The sequence below is a fragment of the Monoraphidium neglectum genome (genome assembly GCF_000611645.1).
Source record: "Monoraphidium neglectum strain SAG 48.87 unplaced genomic scaffold scaffold01516, whole genome shotgun sequence".
In the NCBI taxonomy this organism is placed as follows: domain Eukaryota; kingdom Viridiplantae; phylum Chlorophyta; class Chlorophyceae; order Sphaeropleales; family Selenastraceae; genus Monoraphidium; species Monoraphidium neglectum.
The window spans coordinates 1-13,259 of NW_014012112.1; the positions used below are offsets into that span (position 1 = coordinate 1).

At 64.0% G+C, this 13,259-nt stretch overlaps 2 protein-coding genes across 2 annotated transcripts; one reads left to right on the plus strand and one right to left on the minus strand.

Moving 5' to 3' along the window:
- Positions 1-656: 656 nt before the first annotated feature.
- On the minus strand, positions 657-5,451 carry MNEG_8141 (hypothetical protein; the record flags this gene model as incomplete). The annotated part of the gene is made up of 12 exons (XM_014043385.1): positions 657-764; positions 933-1,034; positions 1,221-1,517; positions 1,680-1,905; positions 2,181-2,596; positions 2,824-2,910; positions 3,323-3,390; positions 3,668-4,133; positions 4,364-4,534; positions 4,733-4,936; positions 5,254-5,343; positions 5,419-5,451. The coding sequence occupies 12 exons, from the start codon at positions 5,449-5,451 to the stop codon at positions 657-659; spliced, it is 2,268 nt and encodes a 755-aa protein (XP_013898839.1).
- Positions 5,452-8,141: 2,690 nt separating this feature from the next.
- On the plus strand, positions 8,142-13,050 carry MNEG_8142 (glycyl-tRNA synthetase; the record flags this gene model as incomplete). Its single annotated transcript, XM_014043386.1, has 15 exons — positions 8,142-8,252; positions 8,341-8,406; positions 8,555-8,617; positions 8,923-9,039; positions 9,333-9,374; positions 9,673-9,766; positions 10,032-10,123; positions 10,396-10,463; positions 10,656-10,725; positions 10,935-10,991; positions 11,214-11,351; positions 11,692-11,790; positions 12,092-12,259; positions 12,582-12,704; positions 12,995-13,050. Coding segments are annotated over 15 exons (1,364 nt in total), but the record flags the coding sequence as incomplete, so codon positions are not given.
- Positions 13,051-13,259: the final 209 nt, after the last annotated feature.

The following is a 13,259-nucleotide window of genomic DNA, read 5'->3' on the forward strand; positions in this document are numbered from 1 at the left end:
GCGGGAGAAGGAGGGGGAAGCTGGAGGGGCGTGGTGTGCGCCTTTGCAACAGGGAGCATGGCGACCGCCGCGTTCTCGCGAGCCGTGGGGCCGTTCGGGTGCAAGGAGACCCAAACTTCACCCGACAAGCCCACGGCATGCCCGTGCCAGCGCCTGCACGCGTGATGCTGCTGGATCATGCCGGCTGCGGCGCGACATCATCGCCCCCTATGCTCCACGCCACGCCCAGAGCCCTCTCAGGCACACGTGCTGCCGCCTGGGAACGGCGCGAAGCAACCCGGCCCCCTGATCCACCCCCCAAATCGAGCCCCGAAAAGGTCGCCCACGGCGCCTCGCCAAACCGAGTCAATCGCTGGAGACCGGCACCCCTTGGCAAGGACGAGGCCTGCCGTTCTGCGGAGCTTTCAGGGTTCACCTCCCCCCTTCCCCATGAAGGGCCTCACCAAACAGCTCCGTTTGGCCACAACCCAGCACCCCACGGCCGACACGCGCCCATCCAACCCTTCTGGCGCCTAGGCACGATCACAGACCACAGAGCACAGACCGACGAGCACCCGTCCCCGACGCCCTGCCGAAGCAACACGCCGGCCACCGATGCATTTGGACCTTCCGGGTGTTCACGATTCGACCCCCCCCTGCCCCCCCCCCCAAGGGCCTCACCGGAACAGCTCCTCAAGGCCTGACCCCAGCACGCGCGGCGCGTCCCCCGCGACGGCGCGCATGTAGCGGCGGCTGCTGAACACAGGCACCAGGACCTGCAGCACCTGGGGGGGTCGGGAGTGGGGCAATATAGGGTACGGGGTGTGAGGGGTGGGAGGGGTGGGAGTGGGGGGGGGGGGACAGGTGTTTACCCTCAGGCGTCCGTCCGCGTTTCACCCCCAACGCCCCACGGACGGGCGATGGGTTACAGAGAGCGCGTGAGGGCGGCGCACCTGCGTCTCCCTGACGCGCTGCAGGCCAAAGGTGTTGAGGCAGAGCGCCACCAGCGCGTTGGGCACCGCGCACACAGCCTCGCCGCTGGGCAGCAGGTTGGTCTGCGCGGGGCGGCAGCGGCGCAATATGTTTGAAATTTGGATTTCCACCAGGGCAGCTCAGCACGCCCAACCAACCCGCCGCTTCCTCACTATGACAACGGCACTCCCGACCAGGTCGAATTCTGTCTCAGGTCGTCCCAGATCGCCTCAGATAATCCCAGATCAGATCATGCGCCACCGCCGCACCTTGACTGCCGCCAGGAACGCCTCCGTCAGCCCCGACTCCTGCAGCTGCCTGTAGCTCTGCGGCTCATGGTGTATGAGGTCCGTCATCACGCCCGCCGCGAGCGCAAACAGGCCGCCGCCAAACTCCTCCGCGCGCGCATACATGGCGGACAGGCATGCGTAGAGCAGCCGCGCGTCGGCTTCCGCGGGGCGCGTCGCGGCCGCTGAGCTGGCGGGGGCATATGACGAGAGGGCGACGCCCCGCAGCAGAAACTTGAGCAGCACGCGGCGGCCGTGGGGCAGCTGCGGGCGCGGAAGCTGCGGGTTTGGAGGGGGACGGGGAAGGGGGAGGGGGAGGAGGGAAGGCGCGGGCGTTGCTGCGCAGCGGACGGGAGCGAGGGTGCTGAGGGGAAGTCGGGGCTGCTGAACGCGCGCGCGGCAAAGCGAAGCGCCTGTGTGGGACCTGGCGGCCGGGCTCACCGGCTGCACCGGCTGAGCGCCCGCATCTGGCCCCGCCGCCGCCGCCGCGCCCGCCTCCGGCGGGGCCGCATGCACCGTCGGCGCCGTTGCCGGCTCCATGCTCGCGTCGGCAGCGGGCGCGTCGCCGCCGCCGCCGCCCTCGGCGCCCTCCGGCCTGGGCTCTGGCGCCTGCACGCCGACCTCCACCCCCAGGCGGGCGATCAGCTCAGACAGGCCACCCAGGTCCCTACGCGCGCATGTGTGTGTGTGTAAGTGTGTGTGTGTGAACCGATCGCAGTTCACAAGGGCAGCTGAAGCGACAATTGCTGAACCAGCAGAGCGGGGCAGTACCAGAGGCCCCTCCTGGTGATGCGCGCCGTCTCAGCACCTCCAGCAGACGCCCACCACCAGCATAAAACAAATCAATCAAGCAAACCTCCACGTGTGCATGCGCACACACACATGGCCGCACCCACGAACGATACACCCGACCGTGCGAACAATTCCACCCTGGACCCCCACCTGAACAGCGTGAGCGCGGACTGGCTGAAGTCCACCAGCGCCTCCAGGATCCGCACCGCCGCCACCACCAGCCCCACGTGCTCCGGGTGCGTGTCCCGCAGCAGCGGCATCAGGCTGGACACGACCCCCGCGTCCGCCAGCGCGGTGCAGCCCGCGGTGCTCGACGCGAGGGACTGCACCAGCGCCAGCAGCGCGTCGGCGAGCGCGGCGGCGTGCGCGCGGCCGGCGGGGTCGGGCGGCAGCGGCGGCGGCGGGGCGGCGGGCGCGGAGCCGGACGCCTCCGCAGCGGCGGCGGCGCCTGGGCGGGCCATTTCGTGGCCGTCCGCCGCGGCCTGCGCCACCACTGTGCTGACGGCCTTGTGCAGGAGCACCGACAGCAGGCCGGACGAGCCGCCTGCCGCGATGGATGAGATGACCTGGGTGGGGGGCCGGCAGTGTTGTCGGGAGTCTTGGCAGGGAGGAACCGCAGTTTCAACCGTGGGGGCCTGCCTTAAGTGCAGGTGTGTCAAATACTTTCGTTGTCAACGCACACAGTTTGTACATCCCACACACTGGCTGGCGCCGTCCGGCGAGCAAGGGCTGCAAGGGCGGCCGTGCAGCGCGGGTGGGCAGGCGGCGCGAGGGGGCCGAGGCTGCCTCGCACCTGGCCGTGGCGCGAGCGCTCTGAGAGCTGCGCCGTGAGGGTCCGCAGCGCCTGCACCCGCAGCTCCCCTGGCACGCCCGCGTCGCGCTGCGGTGGGAGGGATGAAATTCAGTGGTGTTGTTTTGTGGTGTGTGCTGTTTTGTGATGTTGTGTGTTGTGTTCTGTTGTGCTATGTTGTGTTGTCTAAAGAGGGAAGGGAGAAGGGGCAGGAGTACGGTAGGAAGCACATCAATAACGGGCAGTTCGCGAGGGTTTGAATGCGCCCTCGCAACCCTAACGTGTTGGGCAAAAGCGCTCTGCCCTTCGCCACTACGCCGCCGCGTGGTGTCAGCCGCGCCGGGCACCCGGCCTCAACGCCCGCCTGGCCACCCGTCCCCTCACATCCAACCCCATGCAGCCCAGGCAAGACCTTGCAGTGGCTGGGCCTCGCAATTGAGACCGAGCCCTGGGGGCGACCCGGGCGGGGCGTAGCAACGTGTGTGTCTTCCCAGCGGCGCACCTGCACGAGGGCCACGAGCTCCGTGATCAGGTCAGGGTCCGCCACAAACAGAGTCGCCAGGTCGTCACCTGGATGGATGGTTGGTTGGTTGGTTGGTTGGTTGGGGTCAGAAGTCAGGTTCAAACGCGGTGCATGCGTGAAGATGACCAGGTAAAGGGTGGGGGTGGCTGGGGTAAGGGCACAACGGGGTGCTTGCTGTCAGAAGCTGGTGTTGAGGCGCAGCAGTGCACTCGGGAGACGCATCTCAAGCTCAACAGCGCAGCAAATCGACTGCAGTTGTGACCAAATGACTCCTGGATAAAACGTTACAAGATGGCATCCGCGCAACCCCCTGTCCCCACGCACCTTGCTGCGGCGCCGAGTGCAGCAGCAGGCACAGAGCCTGCAGCCGGTGCCGCACCGCCCGCCGCCGCCCCTCCAGGCTGCCGAACGCGCGCGCCACGCGGACGCGGCTGAGCAGGTCGAACCTGGCCTCCTTGGGCACGTTATAGTGCCTGATCAGCTGCCGCATAATCTCGTCCTCCCCGTCCGCGTACTTGTGCAGCGACGGCAGCGAGATCTTCACCGGGGCAGCCGCAGCCGCCGGCGCTGCCGCTGCAGACGCCGCCTCAGCCGCCCCGCCACCCGGTGCCGGCGCGACCGCCCCGGGCGCCGGCTCTGTCTCCGCGGCGGCGGCCGCGTCGGGCGCAGCCGCGGCCGCCCCCGGCGCGCCGGGCGGCGGCAGGAACTCGTATGTGAGGGTGGTCGCTTTGACCAGCGCCTTGCGAACTGGCTCCTCATCATCCTGGACACACGTCACCAGGTCTAGGCCCTGCGGTACGAGTGACGCGCAGGGGACGCGCCGGCACGGTACGGGAGGCCGCCGGATGTGCTCGCCATATAAGGCTCCGAGCTGCACATGTGCTGCGCATGCATTTGGGCCGACTGCCACTGCCAACAAAAACGGCAGACTGATTAGGCGGCCATAAGCCATGAGCAGCAGCCCCCCCTCCACCACCACCACCACCACCAAAAGCGAATGCTCCACACCCCTCCACCCACCTCCTCCTTCCCGCCCCAGCCCCTGCACAGCTGCAGCAGCTGCGCGGTCAGCTGGCCAGTCGCCTGCCACCGCATCAGCGAGTGGTGGGGCTTCTTGAGGAACGCTGTCAGCGTCGCCAGCACCGCGCCCACCACCTCGGGGTCCGGCGCCGCCAGCAGCGACGTCAGGTGCTGCGGGGCGCGGCAGGGGGAACGGCGCCACATGCCAGCGTGCATGGGCACAAGAGCAGCCAAAGAGGTGGGAAGGCAAGCACCAAGGCCCACCAGGAAGCGCGTCACCGGCTGCAGAGCCCAGACCTCAAACAGCAAGTGGTGTCGCTGCCACGTCCCATGGTCCCCAACCCCCATCTTGCAACTGGCCCCGCTCACGTCGAACGAGCCGTAAACCTGCTTATTGCTGCTGCAATTTTCAAAGATGGTGGCAGTGGCGCCGAGCACCGCCAGCACCGCCGCCGACGGGAACGGCGCCGCCGGCGCCGCTGCTTCCAGCTGCACGTCGGGCCGGCAGGCGGCATGCTGCTCCAGGAACGCGTCGAAGGCGTCCAAGAGGCGGCACCAGTGCAGCAGGTCGCCCTGCACGGTTGGCGCGCGCGCGCCACGCGTGCGGCCCGGGCAGCCCATTGGGATCCGGTCGCGGCTGTGTTGCAGGGGTCAATCTGACTAATACGCATACATGCAAGCGACTGCCTCCCGCATGCCGCCTGCGATCGAGTGTGTATGCTGCGGCCCGCTGCGGACTCGCACGGAGCCAAGAGCGGCGGCAGCAGCGAGCGGGCGTCATACCGGCGATCTCTGCTGTTGGCTATGAGGCCTTTACATATCTTCTGCTTGTGTATGCGGCTATCTGATGAGCCCAAAGCGATCCTGCCGCCCAAGGGTGTGCCTCGCACCTTGTCGGAGCTCCATGTGAAGCCAGCGAGGCCCGCTGCCAGGTCCGGAGCGCTCAGCACCCTGTTTATGATCTCCTCAATCGGCGCCGGCTGCGTAAGCAAGGCCATACTCTGTTAGCAAAGCTCAGATCGCTTCTGCTGCTTGCCTCTGCCCCCCATACTTACCGCTTCCACCTTGCTCTGTTTTTGTATCTTCATGGTTCCGCGCGCCTCGGCCGTCAGGCCCTCACGGTGTCACCCACGCGAGATCATAGAAATGCTCGATCAACGGCTTGTGTTTAGAAAACTGTGTTATGATAGCGTACGACATCCCAAACGCTGCTGTGAGCGCCCGCTGTCCAGTGCTCATGGCCGCCTGCAAAGCGGCAGAGGTAGACACCGAGAAGCTTCAGTTGCTGCACTGGGCTGGTGGCGGTTGCACTGTGGTGCCAGCGGCCATATGTCAGAAGGCACGTGTGTCGCACCACATGGCTAGTGCCCTGCGCAAGCAATGCACATAATGCTCTCAAAATGCTTGCAGGCATACACCATCCCAGTCTCAACAGAGGTAGGCCTCTGCGTAGGTAGACGGAAATCACGAACAACTGGGCATCGGCTCGCCATTGCCTTAACACCAACACATAAATCACTGCTTGGACCAATAACAGTGAGTGCACGCAACACTGGTGGTGAACAGGTGAAGGATGACATCCTGTCACCCCAACGCTTGCAGCCCCGAGCGCAGGGACTAGCCTGCAATGCAATGTGCTGACACTGAGTCGTGCACTGATTTAGACAGGGCAACACTGGCCACCCAAATTGAGGATGACAATTCATAACAGCGCAGGGTGGTGCGTAATCGACACGTCCACCAGTGATCCCAGACTGTACCTGAGTGCATCGACACGGCAATGATCCTGTTGCTGATGTCAGCGTGGCGTGCGCACAGGCAACGAAAGGATGGGTCAGCACACATGATTGCGTTTTGAACACAAAATTTTGCCACGGCAGATGAAAAAATCAACGTCTGGTGTGGCCCCACTAACACAATGAGTTGTGCATGTCAATGCGCTTGCAAAATATCGCAAAGCTGAGCAGCTGGATGCACAGCCAAAGCCGCCGCGCAGCCCACATCAAAGTGGGGCGGGTTATGTGGAAAGTACACTCGGCAACATCTAGAGACTGCCTGTGTTATTATGCGTGCTTACCTCACCTTGACAAGTGATCACAACCCAGCAGGGCCTGGGGGTGAGGCCGAAATGTGTGTGTTTGGGGGGGGGGGCGTGAGCACGTGGAGGCAGGGGCGAACGGATGCGTTTGTATGGCAATGGCCGTGTGCGACTGCGTCAGCAACGATCCCCAGACTGGTCTCACGTTCTTGAACAGGTTCAGATCATTGACTATTTGGATAACGCTCCCTCTGCTGGCGCCTCACCACACCCCGCACCCGAGGTCCGACACCAGTGCAAATGGCTGTGGGCTTGCGTAAGCGTTACAATTTTGCATAAAACAGAGTCTATGTTTACCGATTGTGTCAGTCCGGTTGGTGCGCTGCTGGTGATAAATGGCGGTGCATCTCAAAAATCATATAATTTTTCAGGCATGCCAATGGCACGTAGGGGTACCCAAACACAACTGATTGTGGCTGTGTGGTTCGGCTTGTTGCCTATGTAGTTGTGTGTGTGTGTGTGTGTGTGTGTGTGTGTGTGTGTGTGTGTGTGTGTGTGTGTGTGTGCACGCGTGAGTGTGCGTGCCCAGCTGCACCCAAGGGCAGTTGTCACAGTGCATAAATTTCGTGCAAGCACGGGCGGTAGAGTATGTTTAGCGCTAGCAACCAGACTTGCGCTTTCCTTCCATCTACTGCTGACTTCAAAATCGACCAGCACAGGGGCACTGGTCTCGCGCACGTCTGATTTGATGTCTTACACAGTGTCATCACACGGACGGTCTGACCAACAGGGGGGAGGTGGAATGGAAGTGTTGAAATACTGGTGTATGAAAGCTTGATTGTGGTGATGCCTATGCCCGGAGGCCGGCGTCAGTGGCTGATGCTTTTCGCGCTGTGACGATGGCAAGGGGCAAACCACGGGGTTGACGGTGCGCCGGCCGCCTTAATCACCTGATGGTCAACTCATATCAACTCCCATGAGCCCAGATCGCTCGAGAAGCGGCCGATCGCGGGACGCTGTCATCCTCATCCTGATCAATCGGGCACTTGCCGCATGCAGGCTTTCACCCGGCCGGGGCAAGCAAACCTGGAACGCCTGAGACAATTGTCAGGTCTGCATCGCTCAGGCCGCATGAGGAGCAGTGGTGCTATCAGTGTCACATATATGCTTGTAATCACAACCACATTCAGGAGCCATGTCGGATCATATGCACACAGTGCAGTTTGCACCCCTCTGCTGGGGAGAGGGGGCGCAAGGGTGCACAGTGCAGCCAGAACTCGTGCATCCATCCAACACGCAAAGCGACCATCCAGCAGAACGAGAACAAGGACAACTAAGGCACACACGACAAGCCTTCACCGGCAAAAAGCGCCATTTGATTGTGCACTTACATCAGTGCACACACGATCAAACTTGCACAAGGTGGCCTGACTGGGCACTTGGTTTGGAGGTTGGATACCGTAGAGAGGCGTCAGGTTGAGTGAGACAGCCCATACGTACAAAGCACGCGTGAAATCCCAACTGGTCGTCCCTACGGTTGCACCATCACAAACGAGCGCGGACGTCGACAGCGTCACACCTGAACACTGGGTGCGGCGGGTGATATGGTAACCACTGCCGCACTGCTTTTTGAACACACAGCCGCACCGATATGGTGTCGTGAAGCATAGTGACGGTGAAAGGAAAGCATACACGAACAGCGCAACAGCAGAGCAGCAGTGCAGAGAGAGATCGACAAGGATGGTGGCGACACTCGAGCAGGAAATCACAGACCTGCAGGAGGCAGCTGCCAAGCAGGGCGATGTCGTGCGGTCTCTGAAGGCACAGGCCAAGGATGGCAAGGCGGATAAGGTGGGGATCTGGCGACGTGGGTTGGCCGCCGGGCTCCAGAGTAGCGAAAGGCCGTGAAAATGCGCCGAACATTGGTTATATATCGCAGGCCGATGTGGAGGCGGCGATCCAGAAGCTGCAAGAGCTCAAGGTCGAGCTGGAGGGCAAGCAGAAGGTGCGCTGGGCGCAGCAGGTGCCGCAGGCACGTTTCCGCCGCAGGCTCCACGGCACGTGAATGTGCCTACATGCAGGCCGCGTCCTCGTGCACTGGGCTCAACAGCACATGCACGCGCATGCCGCTGCTGCTGCGCTCAAACACGCAGGAGTATGAGAAGGCCACTGGCAAGGTGTCTTCGCAGAGCAAGGAGGCCTTCCGCGCCGCGCTGGTGGGTGCCCCCGCCCCGGCCTGCGTCAGCGGCTTGGTGCTGGGACCAGGGGCGTCGCAGTGCCGCGGCAGATGACAGGCAAAGCTGCATCGCGTCTGCGGCAGTCCGCAGGGCTGCTGGTTGGCTCTTTGCGTCACGACGGCCGCGGCGGGGCAGCTTACCCGCTCCTGCGTCCGCCAGCCGCAAGGCAGCCGACGCGCCGCAACTGATGGGGGCCGGGTGATGGGGGCGGTTGCGCAGATACCCCTGGCCCGACCCTGTCGGTGCGCAAACAGCGTCTGCCTGCAATCACACCCCGCCCCCAGACCAACCTGCTGGAGCGGCGCCTGTTCTACGTGCCGTCATACAAGATCTATGGCAGCGTGGCCGGCTTCTACGACTACGGGCCCCCAGGCTGCGCCATCAAGAACAACCTGACGCAGGTGGGCGTGGCTGCGGTGGCGCCTTGTGTCGCAGGAGAATGGCGGATAGTATTTTCGGGGGGGGGGGGTATCAGAGAGGGACGCTGCCGAATTGTGTGCGTGTCTGACGAGCGCTGCGCTCTGTGCATCTGTGTGTGTGCATGTATATATTCAAGTGGGTGTGTGTGTGTGTGTGTGTGGCACGGATTGCGCGGCGCCAGCGCTGGCACGGGCAGCAGCAATGGCACGCTATCGGCCGGGGCTCAAATGGCACTGCGCCGCACATGCGGCTGCCCCTTTCATCTCTCTCGCAGGCGTGGCGCCAGCACTTTGTTCTGGAGGAGAACATGCTCGAGGTGCAGAGGCGGGGACAGGGGCCTTACGGCGCACTGGAAATAGAGCAGCCAAAGGGCTGAACTGCGGGGCACGGGCGGCAGACAGGGTGGCGCCGTGTGGGGTAAGGGGGCCGCTGGACGCATGCCCAAGCCGCAGCAGCGCGCGCTTTCGAACCGAGCTGTGCATGTCCCAGCCTTGGACAGGCAGCAGGCGCGCGGGCATGCATCTGTCGCGGGCGGCGGCTGCACAGCTTTCGCCGCGTTGAGGGACACATGCCGATTGTGTGATCTCCGGTCGGTCTCCTACCTGCGCTGCCAGGTGGAGTGCCCTGCTGTGACCCCCGAGATCGTCCTGAAGGCCAGCGGCCACGTAGACCGCTTCACCGACTTCATGGTCACAGACCTCAAGACGGGTGCGTGAACCCGGTGATCTGAGATCACCCTGACTTGGCGCGATCACTCAGAGGTGCTCAAACAGAAGCAGTCTCCTTTTTGATGACCCACGAGTTCCCAACCATTCCATGGCACCAATCCCCCAATGGCAGACCCCCCTTCTCGTCATACCCCCTCAATGTCTGGCCCCACCTCAACCCCATCCTTGCCCCCTCGACCCTAAAACATCGCCCCTGAAACCCCAAATCGGCCACTCAAACCCCGTCATCCCGCCTTAAACCCCAGGCGACCCCTACCGCGCGGACCATTTGGTGGAGGGCCACCTGGAGGCGCTGCTGGAGGACACCAAGGCGCCCCTGGCCGCGGATGAGAAGAGGGTGCGCGGCGCCGGGGGCTGTGGGCGCCGGGCCGGGCGGTTTGGGGGGCGGGCGCGCTGGAGTATGGCAGTGGGGAGGTACCAAGACACGCGGCCTGTGCTCAGGTGGAGCGGGCCGGGCGGGGCAGTCGGCCCATGGCTCTGGGGATGCACGTCGAGTTTTGTGGGATGGGGCCGCCGTCCGGCGCGCTTACGTCTGCAGCCCCACATTCCCGTCAGTTCGATACGACACACGCTCGTCACGCACCCAATCATCATCATTATGGAATGCAGGAGGTGAAGGATCTGCTGGCAGGCGTGGGGGAGATGGACGGCGCCGCGCTGGGCGCCCTCATCACGCGGTGAGTCACCGCCTCAAGCCTGCGCCGCCTCTCGGCGCCGCCCGGCTGAAATGAAGCCTTCGCGGCTGCCTGGCATCCCGAGGTCGCTGCCTCGCGCACCATGCACCGGAGCTGCGCGCCCTCCTGGCCGCCCACCTCCGCCACGGCCTGTCATTCTCCCCCTCCCCTGCATGTTTCCCGTCGCCTTTCTAGGTTTGGCATCAAGGCCCCCGACACCAAGAACGACCTGTCCGCGCCGTTCCCCTTCAACCTCATGTTCAAGGTGGGGCCGCCTGCCCGCTGCGCAGCGCCGCGCAGCGCCGCGCTCTGCGCGCCTGTTTGCCATGCTGGGGGTTCCAGCGCTCTGCAGGGTCACGGCGACGCCGTCGCGGGGTCCGTGGGCCGCGCCTCCTTGCCTGGCAGCCTGCAGGCTTTCTCCGACACCTCCCTAACCTCAGCCGCCCTCTCCCCTGCCACTCCGTGCCCGCCCAGACGTCCATCGGCCCCAAGGGTGACATGGTCGGCTACCTGCGTCCAGAGACTGCGCAGGTGGGGTTCGATCCCCGCCCTCGGCGCACTGTTTTTTGCCTTTGCACGCATTTTTGGCACGGCGCACCACTTTGTCACTTGCGCACCACTCACCCGGGCAAACAAGCGGCTCACTTATGATCGATTATGACGTCCGCAGCCGACTACGTCACCCCAGTGACCGCCCGCCTGCAGATCCCCCATCAAACATTTTTTTGCACATCCTGCCCCGCCACACACCAGGGCATTTTTGTCAACTTCAGGGACCTGCTCTACTACAACGGCAACAAGCTGCCCTTTGCGGCGGCGCAGATTGGCAACAGCTACAGGAACGAGATCAGCCCCCGGGCGGGCCTGCTGCGCGTGCGCGAGTTCACGCAGGTGCGGGCAGGCGTGCCTCTGTGTGTGCGTCATGTGTGTGTATGTGTTTGTGTGTGTGTGTTGGGGCTCACGTGTGTGTTGGTGGTGTGTGTGTGTTGTCTGGAGTGCAGGGCGTTGGTTCAGTGGCTCAGAGTGGGTCGCAGCTAGTGTGTTGCGTTGCAGCCGCGCTGGTTGCGCTTGTTATCAAGCCTGGTGGCGGTGCACCTTTGGCAGCCCCTCCCAAGACCCGTCCTCGCAGCCCCCGCCCGCCGCCGGCGCTGTGACCCTCCCGGCGGCCTCTTGAGGACATCGCTGCGTCTGTACACCACCACGCCGCGCCCCCTCCCATCCCACTGTGCAGGCCGAGATCGAGCACTTTGTCAACCCTGATGACAAGAGCCACCCCAAGTTTGTCAACGTGAAGGACCTGCAGCCGCTGCTCTACTCGCGGGAGCTGCAGGTGGGGCTTGGTATCAAAACCGCCAGTGCGATGCGGCGCGACGGACCTAGCCTTGCCTCTTCCCCTGAACATCGCCAACGGGTTGACTGGCGTGTGCAGAGCGCGCTGACGCGCATGCACGGCAGAACGCACACTTGTGCAGATATCTACCCACTTGTGAGCGGCTTGCATGCATCAGAGTGGCCTGCACACACACGCATGCACACATATACACACATGTTCACACACGCATGCACACACAAACACACACACACATACACACACACACACACTTGCGTGCAACCCGCTGCCCGCCCCGCAGATGGGTGAGGAGAAGCGCCCGAAGCCCATGGCCCTGGGCGAGGCCGTGTCTCGCGGCATCATCGCCAACGAGACCCTGGCCTACTTCATCGGCCGCACCTGGCTGCTGTTTGGCAAGCTCGGCGTCAACCTCAACCGCATGCGCTTCAGGCAGCACCTGCAGCACGAGGTGCGGGGTTGAGGATGTGTGTGTGTGTGTGGCGGGGGGCGATTGGGTCCGATGGAGGCTTGCTCGTTGTGAGTGCGGGGGTTGACAAAAAAGGGACGCAGCCGGTTGGGGAGTTGGGCCGGCGCGCGCGCCGCCACCTTTAGCTTTTCCCAGATTCAAGCTGCATGCAGTTGCGCCTCACTAGTCAGCCCCTCACCACGGGCGGGACCTGCCGTCACCCGCTCGCGGCAACCCTGCCACGAGCGCCGCCATGCAGCTGCCACGCTGCCTCCGTATCGCCGCCCGACTGACCCGGCCCCCCAACCGCCTCACCCCTTCCAAGATGGCACACTATGCGGAGGACTGCTGGGATGCCGAGGTGGAGACCTCCTACGGCTGGGTGGAGTGCGCGGGGCTGGCGGACCGCAGCGCGTACGACCTGCGCGCGCACACGGCCATGAGCAAGGTGCGGCCCGGCGCCCCCCGGCTCCCGCCTGGGCCCCCCTACCTCAGCGGCCCTGATCCGACGCCCGCTCCTGCCCATTATATGTCGTCGCCTTGTTTGCAACGTTTCACCATGTTCATCTGTTCTCAAAGAATCGCAACGCCACGGTTGTACAGCCGTGCGGCTTCCTATCATCGCCTGCGGGTTGGCCCGGGTCAACGCCACCCTTTTCCTGCTGATTGATCTACCCCCGCTTCCCCTGCCGCCACATCGGGCATGGTGTGAATTTTACGCATCCGGCGTGACCCCAGACGGAGCTCACCGCGTATGAGAAGTTCCCAGAGCCCCGGGAGGTGGAGGTCACCACGTGAGAGTGACGCAGCAGCGGGTGGCAGGGCTGGGACGCCTGCGGCGTGCGACGCCCGCTTTTCGCAGCCCGTGACGGGGCCGCGCCCTACACGTGCTTGGCTGTTTGCGCCATGCCAACAAACACTTACTCTCAGCTGCACACGTTGATGTCGCGCGCACACACGTGCGCATCTACACCCCCTCCCTTCTCACGCTTGCGACCGCCCA